This window comes from Ambystoma mexicanum, chromosome 13, assembly GCF_040938575.1.
Source record: "Ambystoma mexicanum isolate Mex_15411 chromosome 13, UKY_AmexF1_1, whole genome shotgun sequence".
In the NCBI taxonomy this organism is placed as follows: Eukaryota; Metazoa; Chordata; class Amphibia; order Caudata; family Ambystomatidae; genus Ambystoma; species Ambystoma mexicanum.
The window spans coordinates 805,008,131-805,028,146 of NC_090938.1; the positions used below are offsets into that span (position 1 = coordinate 805,008,131).

General features: G+C 49.8%; 1 protein-coding gene across 2 annotated transcripts in view; it reads right to left on the reverse strand.

Annotated features, from left to right (window-relative positions):
* Positions 1-11,166: 11,166 nt before the first annotated feature.
* The window catches only part of HSD17B8 (hydroxysteroid 17-beta dehydrogenase 8), a 162,683-nt gene continuing 153,833 nt past the window's right edge, over positions 11,167-20,016 (reverse strand). For both annotated transcript variants that reach the window (XM_069635243.1, XM_069635244.1), the window contains one exon: positions 11,167-11,464. In XM_069635243.1, the coding sequence (XP_069491344.1) occupies positions 11,448-11,464 (17 nt within the window). In that variant the 3' untranslated portion in view covers positions 11,167-11,447. The remainder of the gene's footprint in view (positions 11,465-20,016) is intronic.

Here is a 20,016-nt window from a genome sequence, read left to right on the forward strand (position 1 = left end):
GAAGACGTCTAAGACGATGCCTTCATGCAATTGCCATTCGTACTCTTCGGGTAGGGGGAAGCCTCTGCTGAGTTTGTCTGCTAGCAGATTGAGTTCCCCTGGTACATGTTGTGATAGTAGAAACATGTTGTGTTTGAGAGCCCACTTCCATATATTCTGGGACAGCTTGGACAGTCCTGGAGAGTGAGTGCCCCCTTGCTTGTTGAGGTAGTACATGGCTGTGGTGCTGTCTGTGAGGACCATCACTGTCTTTCCTTGTAGGTGTTCCTGAAAGGCTTTCAGTGCTTTGAACACCGCTAGTAGTTCCAGCAGGTTTATATGCTTGGATGCTAAGCTCGGAGTCCAGGCTCCGTGAGCAGTCTGATGGGATAGGTGAGCCCCCCATCCTGTAAGGGATGCGTCTGTGGTTAGAGTGGCTTCCACTGCGGGTGTGGCAAAAGTTTTCCCTAATAACAGGTTTTCTTTTGTCCACAACCGTAGCGAGAGAACCAAGGCCTGCGAGACCACCACTAGATCGTCCCATTGTCCGCTGGCCTGACACCACTGGCTGTAGAGCCACTCTTGCATTGGGCGCATGCGCAGGCGCGCGTGAGGTACCAAATAAATACATGACGCCATCATCCCTAGCAAGCGCATTGCTTTGCGTACCGTCACCTCTCGACCTGCCACATAATGGGGGATCTGAAACAGCATGTTTTGGATCCTCTCGTTGGAGGGGAAGACGAGGCCGTCCTTTGTTCGAATTGGAGCCCCTAGGAATTGTTTGATTTGGCTGGGGTCTAAGCTGGACTTCTTTTCGTTGATGGAGAAGCAGCCCAGTTGGGACAAAAGGTCTACGGTCTTTTGGGTATTGGAGAAGCATGTTTCGTAAGAATCCCCTGTTATGAGCCAGTCGTCGAGGTAAGGGTATACCGGGATGGATAACCTGCGCAGGTGGGCCGCTGCCACTGCCAGTACTTTCGTGAATACCCTTGGTGCAGATGCTATCCCGAAGGGTAGTACTCTGAACTGGTAGTGCTTGTTCTCTATCTTGAACCTGAGGTATTTTCTGTGCGCTGGCAACATTAAAATATGAAAGTATGCATCTTTCATGTCTAGTGTTGTCATGTAATCCCTTTGTGATAAGTGGGATTACTTCCTGCAAGGTCACCATACGAAACTTTTGGGGTTTGACAAACTTGTTCGCTGGGCGCAGGTCTAATACAGGGCGCATGGTTAAGTCCTTTTTGGGTACAAGGAAGTACACTGAATAAATACCTTCTGTTACCTGAGATAGGGGGACAGCCTCTATAGCTTCTTTTTTTCCAGTAGCTCTTCTACTTCTTGAAGAAGGATGGTGAGGTGTTCCGGTGTCATGCGTCGGTTCCGTGGGGGTCTGTACTTCGGGGAACCGTTGAATTCGATGCAGTATCCGTGGGCTATGGTGGATAAAACCCAGCGGTCTGACGATATTCCCTCCCATGCTGATAGGAACGATGTTAGCCGGCCCCCGACCGGTGATGCATGGGAAGGGACCCGAATCTTCGGGTCATTTGTTGGTATTGGGCGTGGAACCTTTGGGGCTGGTGCCGCGACCTCTTCCTTTGCCACGGCGTTGGCCTCTTTGACTGAACTGGTTGTTACCCTGGTTAGAGGGCCAGTTGGTAGCAGGATAAAATTGCTGTTGGTTCTGCTGGCGTTGGCCACGAAAGGAGCGTCTATTGCCATAGCCGCGTCTGTTAGGGGGCCTAGAAATTTGGTCAAGAGTCTTGATGGTATCAAACACTTTCTTCGCATGTTCTAGGGCCTCATCAACTGCTTTCCCAAACAGATGTGTTTGTTCTATGGGATTATTTATCAGGGAAGCCTGGGTTTCCGGCTTAAATCCCGAATTGCGCAGCCAGACATGGAGTTTGAGAAGTATTCCCTGAACCAGGGAACGGCCAGCCGTCTCTGCGGCATCTAAGGAGTTCTTTACGATGCCCTCGTTTACAAGAGTTCCCTCTGAGATTATGGCTAACAGGCGTGAACGCAGGGGTTCTGGTGCGTCCTCTGCTTCGCTGCGCAGCTTGCTCCACTGTGCATCTGCGTAGCTAGCTAGTAGGGAATTGTTATTTGCAATCCTAGTTGAGAAGGCGGCGGAGGTCGTGATTCTCTTCCCAAGTGCATAGAGCTTCTTGCCCTCTTTGTCAGGTGGTGCCTCACTAGTGGATAGTGGTACCCCCGCTCTTTTTCTTGTATTAGTAACTACAAGGGAGTCCGGAATAGAATGTCCTCTGATGTACAAGGGGTCAGAGGACAAAGGGCTGAAGAGCTTTTCTATCCGAGGGTTGACCCCTCTGACTAATGCAGGATTGGAAAGGGAAGGAGTTATTCTTTTCTTTATAGAAGCCAGGAGCGGAATAGACTGACTAACAGGGGCTTTTTCTTTAATAACTTTTTCTACAAAATCTATGTCAGGAAGAGTTTCCCCTGTGTCTATTTCAAAATGCGCTGCTGCCTTGCGCAATAGTGCATAAAGTAAAGGTTGGTCATCTATGGGAGAAGTGTTTCCAATAGGTGAATCCTTGGGAGGAGAAGGGTGAAAGGCATCAGGGTCTGAGTGCACTGATGGGGATTGCCAAGGCTGCACTGATGGGGATTGCCAGGGCTGCGAGGTAGCTGTATCTTCTTCAAAAACTCCTGCACTAGTGTAAGGATCTTCTTCAAACCTCTCTTCCTCATGTTCTTCCTCTCCACCCAAACACTCCTCATCTTCCTGGAGATATTGCTCCTCTTCAGTGAGGTCATATACGTCTGTAGAAGTGGGAAACAGCCTAGGGATCTTGACCCTAGGGTCATCCTGGGGCCATTCTCTTGGTCTTTTGTGTGTGGGTGGGTTTTGGCTTCCCAAAAACCTTTCCATTTTCTCCATACAAGAATGGAGTCTTTCAAGGGTCTCATGGGGGACCCCTGAATAGTCTAGAGGGGGGAAATCAGTGTTTTCACCTTCCAAACGATTAGAATGCTCCCACAACATCGAAGAAAGGTTTCCGTCGCCCTCAGAAAAGCCCTGCGGTAGTTCAGAAGTGCCCTTAGATGAAGGGGGCAGTTTCTGGCTACTCTTGTGCTTTTTCAGCGTTTCTATAGCTTTTTGTGCGGTATGCGACGTCTGTTTCGTCGTCCGCTTACGTTTGTCTTCGGAAACAATTCTCGCCAGGCTCTCGACAACAAGTTCGTCAGTAGAGGGCTCTGGTGTCGACGTTGCCTGCGTTACGCGTTGTTCCTCGACGGCCGCTCTATGGAGCGTTACGTCGGATGATTTTGAGGTAGCGCCCGTGTTTGATGAAAGCCCAATCGCTGGTCGCGGCTGCGTTTGCGGGTGGGGCTTGAGACCCTTACGGTCTGAGGTAGACGCCGGAGTGCCCTGCGTCCCCTTCGGCGCTGATGGATCCTTCGTCTTCGACGAAGAAGAGCCGTGGGTTGTGTGCTTAGGCCTATGGGGTCTATGTGTGTCCTTGTCGCCGGGGTGTTCATCCCCATAAGGAGGGCGTGAGCCGAGCCCGTCGGGGCCGGGGACGGACGTCGAGGAGCGCAAGCGCTCCTTCTGGGGGTTAATGACTTCCGTAACGGACGTCGAGTTATCACCCTCCTCGTCACTTTCTGTAACAGCGGCGGCGGGTGAGAAAACTGACTTCGACATAGCGTAGTCCGCCCACCTCTTAACTTTCCGTTCTTTAAGAGTTCTTGGTTTCAAGAGCTTACAGGCCGCGCAGCGGTCCTCCTTATGATCGAGGGGCAAGCAACGATTACAGAGATTGTGTGTATCCTTCCAAATGTATTTGCCCCTACAGCGTGGGCAAAACTTAAAGGTGTCCTCTCCATAGCGGAGGCAATAATAACTGGTGATAACAACCCCAAGGGAAGGATAGGGGAGAAAGAAAGACATTCTCAAAGAGAAGATAAAAGTTCGAACCCCCACTCTCCCTACTGTATGTTGGCCGGCGAGGCCAGGCCACATTTTCGGCAGCGCCGAAGGATCCCCTCCGTCTCTTCCCCTCCGTCGAAAACTTGCTCGGCGGAGAAACAGCTTCACAGCTAACGTCGAGTGGAGGGATCTTTATCAATATAATAAGTATAATTAAGGACCGAGGTCCGTAGTAAGTATTTTGCAATGTCTCTCTAGGAGCTCCGCGTAAGGCGACCAGAAGCTGGGCGGAAAAAAACAATCTGAGGGACCTCGAAGCGTGAGGGATTGTGGGTACAACGCACGTCACTATAGGGATAGTGTTACAGACACGCCTTGTCGACGTCCCCTTTTTCGACTACGAAAAACAAAATGCAATACTCCGCAGTGACCACTGGATGTCGGACCTATGCACAGCATGTGATTCTAAGCAGATTAACAAACATCAGAAATTTTGTTTCTTACATAATGACATTCTGAAGCACAAAATTGTATTTTTTGTTGCAGCTTTGTAGCACATCTTAATTGAGTTGAGGGTATGTGGGAGTGCTAGCATGCAGGAGCCAGTGCAGGTTGAGGGGTTTCCGGCCTCCTGGTATTGCTGCCGGTTGGATGTGGCAGGGAGAAGGGGCCACCACTCTCCTGCCACCCGTGTACATCATTGTCTGGTAATACTGTTTATAATATGCAATTGTCCATGAAGACCTCTTGTTTGACATGTTTGCTTTGCTATTTAGTGTCACAATTATTTTCAATAAATGGGGCCTTATATTTTCCAAAGAAAGATGTGTGCATGTCACCTTGGCAGGCCCTGACCCCTACGCTGCTCATCTATTAGGCCATGAGTGGGGCTTTGGTTAACTGGTAAAGCCAGAATTTGAGGCTAGCCTGAAATGTAAATACTTGACTACATATCTTCCCAGCTCAAGTTGGTACATGTGTTGAAGTTTGGTTTTAAATAACATTCTGAGTATTTGCATACAAGTCACTTTCTGTACAGAATTTTAACCCGCTTACTATAGCTGCTAGTCTGTATATAAAAGAAACTTTAAGTGATAGGGATGATAGATAGGAAAACATTTTTATTGTTATGAATTGTATACTTTTATACCAATGATTGTAAGCCATGAAAATGAAATGTTTATTATTTTAAGTTTATTTATTAGATTTTTCTCTTTACTTTTCTTTTTCCATTTATTTAGTTTCTTTTTCTTACTTCACTAACGTATTTTGTAAATGTTTGTATTAAACCATAAACAGTAAATTAAAAACTCAATTTGATACTGATTACTTTAAAAATGCACAAATCACATGATAAAAACAACCCGACAATGTGAACGTGAGTAATTTTGGTTTGAATCCTAAATTGCACGAGGGGACCACTCCTGTTTTCACTTCTTTGCAAAAGGGCCCTACAGGCAATTTGAATGGTGTCCACAAAGTACTGGAAAAGTAAATATAAAAACATAGGCACACTTTCCTTTTCTCTTCACTTTTACACTACGTGGCTCGAACATTTTAAATCTCACCACTAATTAACAATTTGGAATCTGCTTGCTTTTACCAATAAAGCTATAATCATAGGTGGTAATTTTCCAAGTCCTGCGGAGTGGAAAAAGTGGTGGTAAAAAGATTTGATTGTAGCTTTATTTTCCCCATCCTGAATGGAAGCCTACGAGCTCCAGAATGCAAATTAATAAGAATTTACAAAAACTCTTATACAGACACAAAGTGAAATGAAATGCATTACAAAGTCCTTGTTTCACACAGCTTGTTCTGTACCCCCATAATGTCTAATCACCCAAGAATCACACTTAAATAGCTTATTAAAAGCTTATATAATGTTCCTGTTTTAAATAATCTGCTGTCGACACATGTTAAAAAGATCAGGCCTCAATGGGAAGACCTCTGCAGCCCTGCCTGAGTTTGAGAGGGGAAGGCAGAGCAAGGGTCCCCATGGGCCTTTGTCCCTTGTCCGGCTGTTAAATCCACCTCTGATTGGACTCTGCAGGAAATATTTCAATACCCTTTTTTAGTTTTAACAGATGTTCACTTTGCCAGCAATATAATAAGAAATGCTATTTTCTTGTGTTATTTTCAAGGTTTCATGATCAATCTTCTGAGAGACAAATGTTTATTCCATCTTCTGAGAGACAAATGTTTATTCGGGGGCTGTGGGGCAATCCTCCAGTCCTGATTCCCCCCCACCCCGTCACTGGTAGGATCCCACAGTAAATAACAATTTCTGGCACTGCCTAAACACCCAGCAGTTATATCATACTTTTCAAACAAGACCCACAATACACATGATGTATTCAGTTTGTATACAAACATTGTTAATGGTTACCCCAACATTATGATGCTATCAAGGCAGTACTCATCTGCTAATTTCATGAAAAGTTCTGGCCTGGCAAGCTAGGCTTTCACACAAAGACAAAGACACATACTGTTTAGGTCAGAACCACACTGGTTATTTATTATACATGAGACAAAGATCTGAAGTTGGTCCATACGTGCCGTCCTAGCCTTGATATGTTCAGGTAGGTTTGTGTGAGACCAACTCAGTGAGGTGCAGTTTGAGGCACCCACATCTGGCAAAATATACTTTCACATAGCGAAACAAAGCCATCAGCTTGGGCTTTTGAATACACATGGGAAAGACATTTGCCAGGCACTGCCATACGGGTTCAACCTGGCAAAAAGGAGGGAACATCAAGAAAACGGTGCGAGTAACTAGGCATAGGATGTCATTGTCTGGCAAATGCCTGCGTTATACTTATACACATGTCCAAACGAGTGGCTATGCAATTGCTTGTTTTAATGCAGTGCAAGGAACAGATGCGAGGACACCCATGTTGCTTTTAAATGTACTGGCTGAAAACACACATTAAGAGATTTTCTATTACAACAGGAGCTCGTTTACAGAGGTAATTAAGTCATTAAACACTCAAAAGAATACTTAGATATAACACAAGCAGGCCCAACACAGCACAAAGTTTGATGTTACTTTGTGAAAGAGGTAGTTCAGAGAACCCAAGAGGGTATGGTTCAGCAGGGAGGGGACAGGTGGTTTGTGGGAATACCTTAGGGATTAACATGGCAAAGGATGGGTAAACAGCCAAACACGTCTATAGAGTTTGTGTCCCTCCTAACATCTTTTCTCCATCCTATCTGTGGTCCAATGCAATTGTTCTGGCTCACACCTAAAAGCCCAATTCAAAGGCTTACTTCAAGTTATTTTGATTTTACTGCACTCACCCCTCCAGAATTACCTTTTTTTACTACAAACCTTATTGTTTCATCTATACTCCAGTAGTTCATGCAGCAGAATATATACCTTGAATGTAATTTGTAACGGCCCTCAGTGTGATGGATGCAAGTCTCTGAATCAATCATAACCACTGGCATTGCTTTGGTCAGGATTCCCAGTTGTTTGAAAATCCGCCTTGGCTTCCCTGCCACTAATGTGAGCAGCCCTGCCCAAACTGCTGGACCACAAGGCCTAAAAATGCTGGCAGTGGGGTGTGTTCCAGTGAATGTAATTTATCAGGGTCCTCTGCCATTTATGCACCTGGTGCAGAAATCTGTGTCCAAGCATCACCACCTGCCATTTATTGTTTGCTACAGTGAACCATCGTATTCAGCGTGGTGGGAACAACAGGGGTGGGGGGTTAGGTGTTGCCTTGGGGGCCTAGCCCCTCTGCTGGAGCCGGGCCTGCGGTCAATGATGGCCCCACCCTCTGAGTCACCGGGCGTCCCAATTCCAGCACTCCACTTATTGGCTCCATGCCCGAGATGGTTCAGCTGACCCATGGCCTTCACAATGACATTCAACCCAGCATAAGGCCACCCAGAAATACGAAATCTGCCCCGCTCTTGATAAGAGACAAGCTCCTGGGGTCATTAGATGCCACCTCCCCTTCTATTTACAGAATGTCACTCTGCCACCCATCTCAACTACCTCAAGATCTCCCTCTTGGCATTCCTGGGCCTGCCCTTGATGTGATCTCGCCCTTCCTGTCAGAGCAAGAGTTTCAGGCCAGGCCCTTTAACTCCCGTAGCCTCTCTGGGGTGTACCCCAGGGCTCTGTCTTATCCCCATGGCTCTTCAACTTGGTGATGCATCAACTTCCCGGCCACCAGTGGTCCAGGGACGAATATCTGTTTCTAAACCATCGATCAACCCCACACCTCTAATACACCAGAAGGGATCCAAATAGATTGGAAACCCAAGCAAATTATAAACTTCCTTGCCCAATTTTGATAACATGGACGCAACGTGGAAGGAACGGCAAGCTTGTCTCCGCAAGGTCGTGGATCGTTGGTTAGTTGCAACACAGCAAAAATACAAGTATCCAATAATAAAAGGGACTGTCCATTCAAGGGTGTATACAAATATCTACTTTATTATTATTCAACAGACAGTTCTAGCACAAAATACAACCCACCCTGTAAAGTAATGCACAGGACAGAAAGAAAGAACAGGGATGCACTCTAGATACTGACAGGAGGGTAGTTGAATTCAGCACAAGGGGAGCAATGGGTTGTAAAATGTCACTAGGGGCCTTCGGAGAAGGACCTGGGGACAGAACCACAATGTACCTTGTGCTTGTACGAGTTCTTGGTGCTCAACAGCATTGAGTTGGTTTCAGGGCACTTGCCATCTTGAACTCTGTCGCAGAAGCTGCAGACAGCAGCGGGTATCAGGCAGCAGGCAGGACTGCGAACAAGGCTGAACCGATGGCTGCAGGCTGGCCTACACGGTGGCTCAGGGTCAGGAATCGTCTCAATGCTGGTTGGCGGGTGGTCTGAAACACTGGTCAAGGCATATCAGACGGCATGAATGACTGCGGCATGGCAACAGTCAGCAGTGCCATCGGTTGCAGCTCGAGAAGCTTGACTGCCTGGGAAATTTTATTAAAAGTGTACGCTGGTTGATGCTTGTCGGTGCACTCATCCTAGCTTCTTCGCAGGGCTCGTGTTGTCCTTTAAGGCAAACAGCCCAAAGCTGAGGAAAGTGTTGCAGACAACAGCCTTGTCCATCTCTCAGTTTAGAGCAGAGATCTTCAAAATGTGGGGGGGTGGCGCCAGAGCCCAGCATGAAATGATGAAAAAAACATGTTTTGGGAGGAAATGGGAAGGGGCAGCTCACATGGTCAGACTGGACCATAAAACGGTCTTAGGCACCAATGAAAAAATAGCCAGCAGTTGCTAATTAATACTCAGTCCTTTAGTCACTCAGCAACAATGGTCAAAACTACTAGCTGCATAGTGAAGTAACTCCTCAAACTGGCCCACATTGGCCAAAAAAGTGGCCCATTTTGACTGGCCTACACTAGCATTTAGCATTTTTGGTACGGTCATCGCACTATTACCCTATAGGCCAGTCCAAGCCTGCCGGCCCATCCATAATGGGTGAGGGGGTGTTCACCCACTGGCCTCCTCACCCATTATGGAGGAGCCGAGGAGCCAGCCCATTGAAACACTGAGCACTCCCTCAGCTGCTTTTTCCAGCTGAGGGAGTGCTCCTGGGCCAGCTGAAATGTCAAAGGGAAACACTATTTCCCTTTGACAGTTCATTTCCCCAGCCGCACATGATCACTGAGCCATGCAAGTTGGTGGTGTTTTGCTTCGCCAGCCTTGCATAGCTCATTGGAAATGCTGGCAGGGGCACTGCATGTATGTATGTGCAAGGGGGTGCTCCTGCGCCTCCTCGCACATACGGGCAGAGCAACCTGGAGCAGGGCATTTTAGCAACCACGCACAGGCCCCTGCAGAAGGTACGTTTATGGCGATTTCTTTTTTATTCAAATGTGTATGATGTATGTATGCTTGTGTTATGGGACTCTGGTGGGAGTAGGATGGGCGGCAGCACTGGGATAGTGGTGGGAGCAGGGTGGGGAGAGCCCAGGGTCTGTACTGGGAGTAGGGTGCGGTGACGGCACACAAAGGTTCATAGCGATTTCTACATACTGTCCATCTGGCACTTTTGGGGGTCCCGGCCTGCCAAAACTTTGCTCATGGGGGGGCCCAGGCCAAAAAAGTTTGAAGACCACTTCACTTAGAGACTCTCTGGTCCTACCCACCAAGGAAGCTTGCTTGCAGAGCCTAGCAGGGCACGCTGTGTGCTGGCTGGACACTGGTTCTGGAGCTGCTGGATTGGTCCTCTGAGTCCGGTCTCTCCCTCTGTTCCCTGGGAGATGTTTAGGGGAGGGATCTTGCTTCCCTCTTGGAAATCCTGGCCTTCCTTCACTGGCGGAAGCTGTAAGGGAGACTGTACCTTCAGCCTGGGTACAACTGATTCTTTCTTGTTACTCCTTGCAAAGCCTTCAGATGATATGCTAAGAGAAGGGGTCAGCCCTCTTTTAAAGGCAAATGGGCCCCAGTGATTGGTGTAGGCTAAGCCTACCTTAATGATCCAATCCTGCGTCCCCACCAACAATCTTCTGTTATAAGTGAGGTCATAACCAGGCTGCTTTGCAACCGGAAACATAAAGGGGTGAAAACATGTACTACTAAGTCCCACCCATTTTCCTGTCTGTTGTAGATGAAAGGGTCTCTCTGATTAATTGAGCTCTCTGTAGTCCCTGATCAAAGTGCAGGTCTCCCTTGAAGTTATGGCGAGAAGAGACTTTCTGTCTCCATCAAATCAAATACTCCCACCTTCCTGAATGGGGTCCCCCTGAAGGGATGAACACTGTAAACAGTTGTCCCAGACATGACATTCACTACCCTTCATACTAAGGGGCGGGAGCTGACTTCAAGTGGACACATGCATGTCAAAAGGGTATTGGGTATCCTGTTTTGTCAGACCTGCAACCAGGCCTCCCGGAAGCCTGCTTCAATTAACTCTTATCAGTATGTGCTGCCACCAGCAGCCAGAGAAAGAATAGGGTGGATCCATGGAGCTGTTGATATTTAATTAGGCTGGCAATGGCAGGAGGAAAGTGGTGCCCTTCTCCTCTTGCTGCTTTCATGTACTCCTGGCTGTCACCTTCCAACTAAATGTGACAGGGAGGACTGCGCCTGTAGGCTGTGTCCCCACAGAGTAAATAGATCTGTTTTTGTTGTGCAGTTAGCATAGGAAAATGTGTGCGGTTTTGCTCTACACATTTCCTGAGGTTGATCGCCCATCATGCAATTGCCGTGCGCATGGTCAAATTCATTCTTTTCTTTGTTTTTTCTCTCTCTCTCTCTATCTCTCACACACACACACACACAGAATGACACTGCAAGCACATATTGGGGTGTGGAAAATCCCTTTATTACTATGCAATACCAGGTGGTGGCGGTGTTGCGCGAGATGCGTGGAGGTGCTTCCTAGTGCTTCTGGCACCTACTGGCAGATTCCCTGTTGCTCCTGCACTGACTGGGTCCCATGGGAGCAGGGCTGGCCCCTCTCTTCAGGCCATTGATACACTCAGGACTTGTGCCCAATCACCAATCCTTTCAGTCTGACTTATTCGCCCTCTGGGCCCCGAGCACTGGGCCTGGAAGTATCTTCTGCTGGAGTCCAGTCCTGGTTACATGTAAAGGCCACCTGTGTGAGGAGGAAAGAGGCATAAGATCATGTATTCAAGGCATGTGGGTCTTCAGGGCGTGAAAAAGATAAGTTACTCAACATTGTGACCACTGTTCTCTGAGGCCCAAGTCCTGTGCCCGTCATACTTTGGAGATATATGCGCCATCTATGAAGAGGACCAAAGCACGTCTTGCTGCAGAGTTGCAAATTATAAACCATTGTGCATGCGGCCAGATGCCCACTCACCTTCCCAGCCCACCTCTCCGCGACAAACACAAGAAGGGAACACAGGAGGCTCTCGTGGGGCAAGTGGGACTACAGACTAAGGGAAAAGTACTCGCTATGGTAAGTCACTTACTTTTCTCCATAATCCAGGTCCCCCTTTCTTATACTTGCAAACAGCTCCTCAATGCAATCAATCCCTAAACGTGATTATACCAAAAATGTTGGATAAAGGTGACTGGCCAAATCTTGCAGTGATTCTAGGTTTTGCATCTTGGATAAAGTGCGTGCCACCTTGCATGTAGTGTCCAGAGGGACAGGTCTCTGAAAGGCTACAGTGGCTGCCATAGCTCTTATTAGGTGAGCATGAAGACCAGGGGAGCAAAATACAAGGAACTACCCATCTTGGGGTACAGGTCTTCGATGGCCTAAGGGCCGGTCTGATATCTCTACAGGTAGAGACCAGCATGATTTCCTGTAAGATTCTGATGTATCGCCATAACTCTCTGGAGACTTCTAGGCAAAGTCCTCTGTTGCTCAGCACTAGGACAGGAAAGGAGGTTGAAAGATGCACTTCCAGATCAATATGAAATTCTAATCAAACCATTGACAGAAAGGAAGGGCACGTATGCAGTACAGCCTGATCTTTAAGAAAGCTCATGCCAGGATGTACCACTGGGAGAGGTGGCAACACATGTGTTCTGCTGGCCGAGGCAAGGCTACTACGTATAACTTGATGTCCAAAGTGCCACAGGTTCAGGATCCACTCCACTAAGAGGAGGCAGTGTCTTAAGAGGGGAGATGGAGTAGTCACCCTGAAAGAGGTCTCTTCACTGTAGCATTCAACAAAGAAAAAATGATATTTTCGGGACACGCGCAGAGCTGCCACATACTTCCTTCCAACGTCCATCTAAAACCACCCAGTGGCCAGTTGAGAAATGCCACATCAGCTCTTACAGAAGCCTCGGATGATGTGGTAGCTCCATAGGAGGATGCGGGGGCTTCGGTTCCCATAGGAGGAGGCGGGGGCTTCGGTTCCCATAGGAGGAGGCGGGACATCTGTTCCCATAGGAGGAGGCGGGGACTTCTGTTCCCATAGGAGGAGGCGGGGACTTCTGTTCCCATAGGAGGAGGCGGGGACTTCTGTTCCCATAGGAGGAGGCGGGGACTTCTGTTCCCATAGGAGGACGCGGGGACTTCTGTTACCATAGGAGGACGCGGGGACTTCTGTTCCCATAGGAGGAGGCGGGGACTTCTGTTCCCATAGGAGGAGGCGGGGACTTCTGTTCCCATAGGAGGAGGCGGGGACTTCTGTTCCCATAGGAGGAGGCGGGGACTTCTGTTCCCATAGGAGGACGCGGGGACTTCTGTTCCCATAGGAGGACGCGGGGAATGCTGTTCCCATAGGAGGACGCGGGGAATGCTGTTCCCATAGGATGACGCAGGGAATGCTGTTCCCATAGGACGACGCGGGGACTTCTGTTCCCATAGGACGACGCGGGGACTTCTGTTCCCATAGGACGACGCGTGGACTTCTGTTCCCATAGGAGGCGGGGACTTCTGTTCCCATAGGAGGACGCAGGGGCTTCTGTTCCCATAGGAGGACGCAGGGACTTCTGTTCCCATAGGAGGACGCAGGGACTTCTGTTCCCATAGGAGGAGGCAGGGACTTCTGTTCCCATAGGAGGAGGCAGGGGCTTCTGTTCCCATAGGACGACGCAGGGGCTTCTGTTCCCATAGGAGGACGCGGGGACTTCTGTTCCCATAGGAGGACGCGGGACATCTGTTCCCATAGGAGGACGCGGGACATCTGTTCCCATAGGAGGACGCAGGGACTTCTGTTCCCATAGGAGGAGGCGGGACATCTGTTCCCACAGAAGTCCCTGCGTCCTCCTGTTCCCATAGGAGAACGCGAGGAATGCTGTTCCCATAGAACGCAGGGAATGCTGTTCCCATAGAAGGACGTGGGGACTTCTGTTTCCATAGGCGGACGCTGGGACTTATGTTCCCATAGGAGAACGTGGGGACTTCTGTTCTCATAGGAGGAGGCGGGGACTTCTGTTCCCATAGGAGGAACTTCTGTTCCCATAGGAGGAGGCAGGGACTTCTGTTCCCATAGGACGACGCAGGGGCTTCCGTTCCCATAGGACGACGCAGGGGCTTCTGTTCCCATAGGACGACGCAGGGGCTTCTGTTCCCATAGGAGGAGGCGGGACATATGTTCCCATAGGAGGACGCGGGGACTTCTGTTCCCATAGGAGGACGCGGGGGCTTCTGTTCCCATAGGAGGAGGTGGGACATCTGTTCCCATAGGAGGACGCAGGGACTTCTGTTCCCATAGGAGGAGGCAGGGACTTCTGTTCCCATAGGAGGAGGCAGGGACTTCTGTTCCCATAGGACGACGCAGGGGCTTCTGTTCCCATAGGAGGAGGCAGGGGCTTCTGTTCCCATAGGACGACGCAGGGGCTTCTGTTCCCATAGGACGACGCGGGGACTTCTGTTCCCATAGGAGGAGGCGGGACATCTGTTCCCACAGAAGTCCCTGCGTCCTCCTGTTCCCATAGGAGAACGCGAGGAATGCTGTTCCCATAGAAGGACGTGGGGACTTCTGTTTCCATAGCAGGACGCAGGGACATCTGTTCCCATAGGAGGACGCGGGGACATCTGTTCCCATAGGAGAACGTGGGGACTTCTGTTCTCATAGGAGGAGGCGGGGACTTCTGTTCCCATAGGAGGAGGCGGGACATCTGTTCCCATAGGAGGAGGCGGGACATCTGTTCCCATAGGAGGAGGCAGGGACTTCTGTTCCCATAGGAGGACGCAGGGGCTTCTGTTCCCATAGGAGGAGATGGGACATCTGTTCCCATAGGACGACGCAGGGGCTTCTGTTCCCATAGGAGGAGGCGGGACATCTGTTCCCATAGGAGGACGCAGGGACTTCTGTTCCTATAGAAGTCCCTGCGTCCTTCTGTTCCCATAGGAGAACGCGAGGAATGCTGTTCCCATAGAACGCAGGGAATGCTGTTCCCATAGAAGGACGTGGGGACTTCTGTTTCCATAGGAGGACGCTGGGACTTTTGTTCCCATAGGAGAACGTGGGGACTTCTGTTCTCATAGGAGGAGGCGGGGACTTCTGTTCCCATAGGAGGAGGCAGGGACTTCTGAGGAGGCAGGGGCTTCTGTTCCCATAGGACGACGCAGGGGCTTCTGTTCCCATAGGAGGAGGCGGGACATCTGTTCCCATAGGAGGAGGCAGGGGCTTCTGTTCCCATAGGACGACGCAGGGGCTTCTGTTCCCATAGGAGGAGGCGGGACATCTGTTCCCATAGGAGGACGCAGGGACTTCTGTTCCCATAGGAGGACGCGGGGACTTCTGTTCCCATAGGAGGACGCAGGGGCTTCTGTTCCCATAGGAGGAGGTGGGACATCTGTTCCCATAGGAGGACGCAGGGACTTCTGTTCCCATAGGAGAACGCAGGGACTTCTGTTCCCATAGGAGAACGCAGGGACTTCTGTTCCCATAGGAGGACGCAGGGACTTCTGTTCCCATAGGAGGACGCAGGGACTTCTGTTTGAGTTCCAAGAACCAAAGCGTCCTCATTCAACAAGGAGCTCATCCCTGTACATGAAGTTTGCAAAGGACCTTAGGAATAGGAAGTGGTGGTTGTGTCAAGCAGTCGTGTTCCAATGCGTCAACGCACACAACCTTCCTGTCCTTGTGAGGAACAAAAAACCTCACAACGGGCAACCTCGACCCATCCAAAGTGTGCACCTGCTGTATTTCTTATAGGACTGAGTAGCCATCCAAAAAGATCAACTAGTGGGCGGGTCATAGAGTCCAGGAGCACCAATGCATGAGGCCAGCAGCAAATCAGCCTGGTCTTTCTGAACACCTAGAGGATGAGTCGCAACTGTACATGTTTTGAGCTACAATATATTCCCAGGTGTGTATTTTGTCAGTAGACTCCCAGATAACGGAGATAAAAAACTAGCATTGCAGTAAGAAATGCTTTAATTGCCAGAAAAATAGCCTTCAACTCCAACACAGAAATGTGCGAGTTTGGACATGGATTCTCAGGACGCCCACCATTAGCACCCCACCTGCACTGGGAGACCACGGCTTGGGGGTGCATGCGCAGGCTGCTCCTCTAAATCTACATCTGAAGGTCTTGTCTCGCTAGGGTTGAGGCTCGGGAATCCAGCGTATCCAGAGACGAAGCTATGGTTCCCTAATCACATACCACCTGGACACAGGGAGCCATCACTCCTTCGAGCCTGTGACACGGGGTCTGCGGTGTCTGGTCGTGTAGGTTTTGTTTGCAGCTGGCCTGCCAGCAGTGTAACTGCTCGGGCCCTTGTTTTGACAGTTCGTTGTAAACAGGGGCCCGAGCAATTTGTGTCCCCCGCCCCCAATGTTAAGGATGCGGGGGACACCCCTGCAGCCCCCGTTCCTCATGTGTTGGCCTCGACCTAATTGTTAACACCCAAATCGAACAAAACGTCCATACAGACAGTTTTTTTTCGATTAAATTGTGTTAGTATGCATCTTCCAAGTAGAGGCCCAAGCTGGCAATAGAGCTAAAACGTCTGCTCCAAGATCTAGGCAGTCCTGTTTACTGCCAGAAAAGGCTTTCCTCTTCCTATCCAGGTGACTTCTAATTGGCTGCAGTATCTATTTTCTGATCGCTTTTTTCCCAAAACACCCTACATGTTCAAGAATGTTGGGAGTCATCCGTTATGTTACATGTCACTAGAATAGCTCCTACTGCCATTGGTATGGCCTCAAAGCACTGTGAGTGGAATGCCCTTTGGAAGCCCGCAGTCAGAGATGTAGGAGCTGAAGAACAGATTTCTTAAATGCGTGTGAGCAGTTTTAGCCGGCACAAAGGTAGGCAGCGGTGGCTAGCTCCCTGGCAGCAAGCCATGGTTATCTGGTGGGAGAATAAGTGCCTTGGCAGATTGCCCGGGGGGTGGGAGAGTGACCTGCTGGTCTGAATGTTGCATGGGTCTCAGCAGTGTTCTATAGGAGGAGATGATGTGTGCAATTGTGTAGAGTTTATTGATAGTTGTGCGGGCGAGTGGGCTGAGGCCATGCAGGAATGGATATATTTTGTTGTGGAGGTGTGCTTGCCGTTACATGGAAGAGAGACTTATCTGTTTGGAGAAGATTATAATTATAACTTTTTATAGTTCTTTTGTAACACGCTTAATACCAGTGAGTGGTTTAGAAGCACGCGATCGGGATTCAAACCTGTGTTGCGCTGCTTTGTCTTGCTTCCAAGACAAACGCGTTGCCCCCGAGTTTTCCTTCCTCACCTAAGATCGTGCTGAGCTTCTCCTAAATGCTTCACTGAAGAAACATTCAGCGGGGTGGTGATGTGGCCCCCTTTTGTCGACTCATTGGGTGTCCTGGCATTCTCCACAAGGGGTGAGAAACAATTCTTCCAGGAGATGGGCTGAGTCTGTCAGGCTGTTGAAGAGAAGAGTCAGGCTTCGAGAGCCTTCCTGAAGGCAAGGTGATCTTCTATGCGCTGGATGGGATTGAAGGATGTCAACTTAGAGAGACTGCCAGAGCATTGGAAGCCCTCAAAAGCCACATGCCTTAAGCAGGAGCATGTATGAGGTCCTCCAATCTTCAGATGGGCTCCTATCGTGGGCATCCGTTTGGTAAAGACTCTGGGAGCCGAGCTGAGGCCAAAGGTCAACTGAGCCTGTCCAGAAAAAGAGCCCGACCCTTTGCTAACCACAGGAGGTTTTTGGGAGAATGGCGTTTGAGCATGAACATGTGCGTGCTGTAGGTTTATGAAGCACACACAGTGCCCTTGGTGAGGGGGTCACAAAATAAGTGTGGATGCAATACTTTTCAGTTCCCAGTTCAACGAAGGACGCTCTCAAATCACTGTAAAGCCCTGGAGCGCATTGCGATGACCTAGAAACGCAAGAGAAACCCTGTCTTGTTCTTCCCGAGGAACAGATGCTATGGGCCCCGAAAGGTGGAGTTGATGACTCCCTCGGATGTAAAGACGTGCTGAAGGGACGTAGCATGATTACCAGGGTATTTACTGAGCGCGGACCAGGCTTTGAAAACCAAGAGAGCACTTGACAATAGAGATACATGGGAGCGGGAAGTGCACAACCCGGGAGGGTGGGTAATTTGGCAGAAAGGGATCTACAAGCAACCAGGGGAGGAAACCGTGGGGACCTGTTCAGCCAGTCTCAGGTTGGCGAGTGTGTGTCGACTTAAGTGTTAGGGACGAGCCATTCCTTGTATTAATTCTATTTAAGGACATCTAATCTGAAAAGGGTCCCCCCTCAATTTACCTCACTAGGAGGAGGGACACCTACTCAAATAGGGGCATCTATTAAGGGCTCCGGAGAAAAGGAGTTAGGTGACCCCGCTCTGTACAAGTACCACAGCACACAGTCCCCAGGAGAAATTTAAGGCTTATGTCTCGTGTTCACATTGAACACATATTGGAACATAGAGGCATATTAAAAAACATGAAGTCATGCAGTTCCCAGCTTCCCATCACAAGACTTGGATATACAGCCCGAGGTCATGTGTCCAGGGGCTGTGCTTCTGGAGGCAAAGCTTGGTGTGACGGAAGCAGGGAAGGCCAGCGAGGTCTGTAGAACTGGAACTCTGTGGTAGCACATTACAGATGCCAATGGGTAAGAAGCCCGCGCCTACCATAAAGGAACAGGAAATGTGACGTATTAGAAGAACAAGGTGTAGAAATGTCTGCACACACCCAGGAGATGCTGTTGGTGCAGGAAAAGCTGCCCTCATACAACATCTAATGCCCCGTCACATCAGGAATGGTACAGGCCAATGTTATTGAAATGTCTGTGATGACAAGTCAAGGCTTGTATCAGCCGTGGGTCATTCGGGAGGGAATTGGAAGTCTTTTCCACAGCTGTACTAATGAATGAGCTTTTGGTGGCCTTGATGGGGACGGCGACACAAAGTCTTTGGGAGACACCATGTTCTTCCTTTCTTTCGTGTTTGCTATGGTGGAAGAATTGACCACTTCAAGGTCAAAGCCTGTGAGATATTTCAGGAACCCTGTTCAGAATCCTTAGAACATTCCAAAGACTTATGCCCGAGTTCACAATGCCATTACGCAACAGCACCCATCACGGTGCACACCAGACAACTCCACCCCTCTAGAATGGGGGAGTACAGACTCAGCCGTGGTACTGTGAGGCTCTGAGGCCTTGAAAATAGCCCAGAGTGCTTTCGGAGACGGTCGCCTTCAGAACTGCGGCACCGATGTTCTGTTTAATCCTTAATAAGTACCTCAGACGTTACCCCCCCCCCCCCCCGCTGGTGTAGCTAAGAGTGCAAGTGTATCCCAGCCTCTTACTGGGCACCTCGGGCAGCACCCAGTTGCACCCTCGCTCTGTGAAGGGATCTTCCTTGCCTGTCATCGTTCATTCTGCAGCGCGCACCAGATGAAACTAAATTGCTATTTAAATAGCCACGCCTGAGGCAACATAACGAAAAGAACAAACATTGCGCAGTTCACAAGCTGCACATTGCTTCTCCGGGCCAATGCAAAGAAGGCACAAAGTGTGCTCGTCAAACTTCGAAAAGGGTGGGGGCAGGACATGACCCCGGAAACTCACCTTCATCATAAAAAGAGAAAAAGCTGGAAACAGGCAATCGACTCAGGGAAGGCGGCCTAGCCCCGGTGAGCGGGAAATCGACTAAGGGAGTGCGGTCTAGCCCCGGTGAGCGGGAAAACGGCTCAGGGAAGGCGGCCTAGCCCCGGTGAGCGGGAAATCGACTAAGGGAAGGCAGCCTAGCCCCGGTGAGCGGGAAATCGACTAAGGGAAGGCGGCCTAGCCCCGGTGAGCGGGAAATCGACTAAGGGAAGGCAGCCTAGCCCCGGTGAGCGGGAAATCGACTAAGGGAAGGCAGCCTAGCCCCGGTGAGCGGGAAATCGACTAAGGGAAGGCGGCCTAGCCCCGGTGAGCGGGAAATCGACTAAGGGAAGGCGGCCTAGCCCTTGTGAGCTGGAAATCGACTAAGGGAAGGCAGCCTAGCCCCGGTGAGCGGGAAATCGACTAAGGGAAGGCGGCCTAGCCCCGGTGAGCGGGAAATCGACTAAGGGAAGGCGGCCTAGCCCCGGTGAGCGGGAAATCGACTAAGGGAAGGCGGCCTAGCCCTTGTGAGCTGGAAATCGACTAAGGGAAGGCGGCCTAGCTCAGGTGAGCGGGAAATCGACTAAGGGAAGGAGGCCTAGCCACGGTGAGCGGGAAATCGACTAAGGGAAGGTGGCCTAGCCACGGTGAGCAGGAAATCCACTCAGGGAAGGCGGCCTAGCCCCGGTGAGCAGGAAATC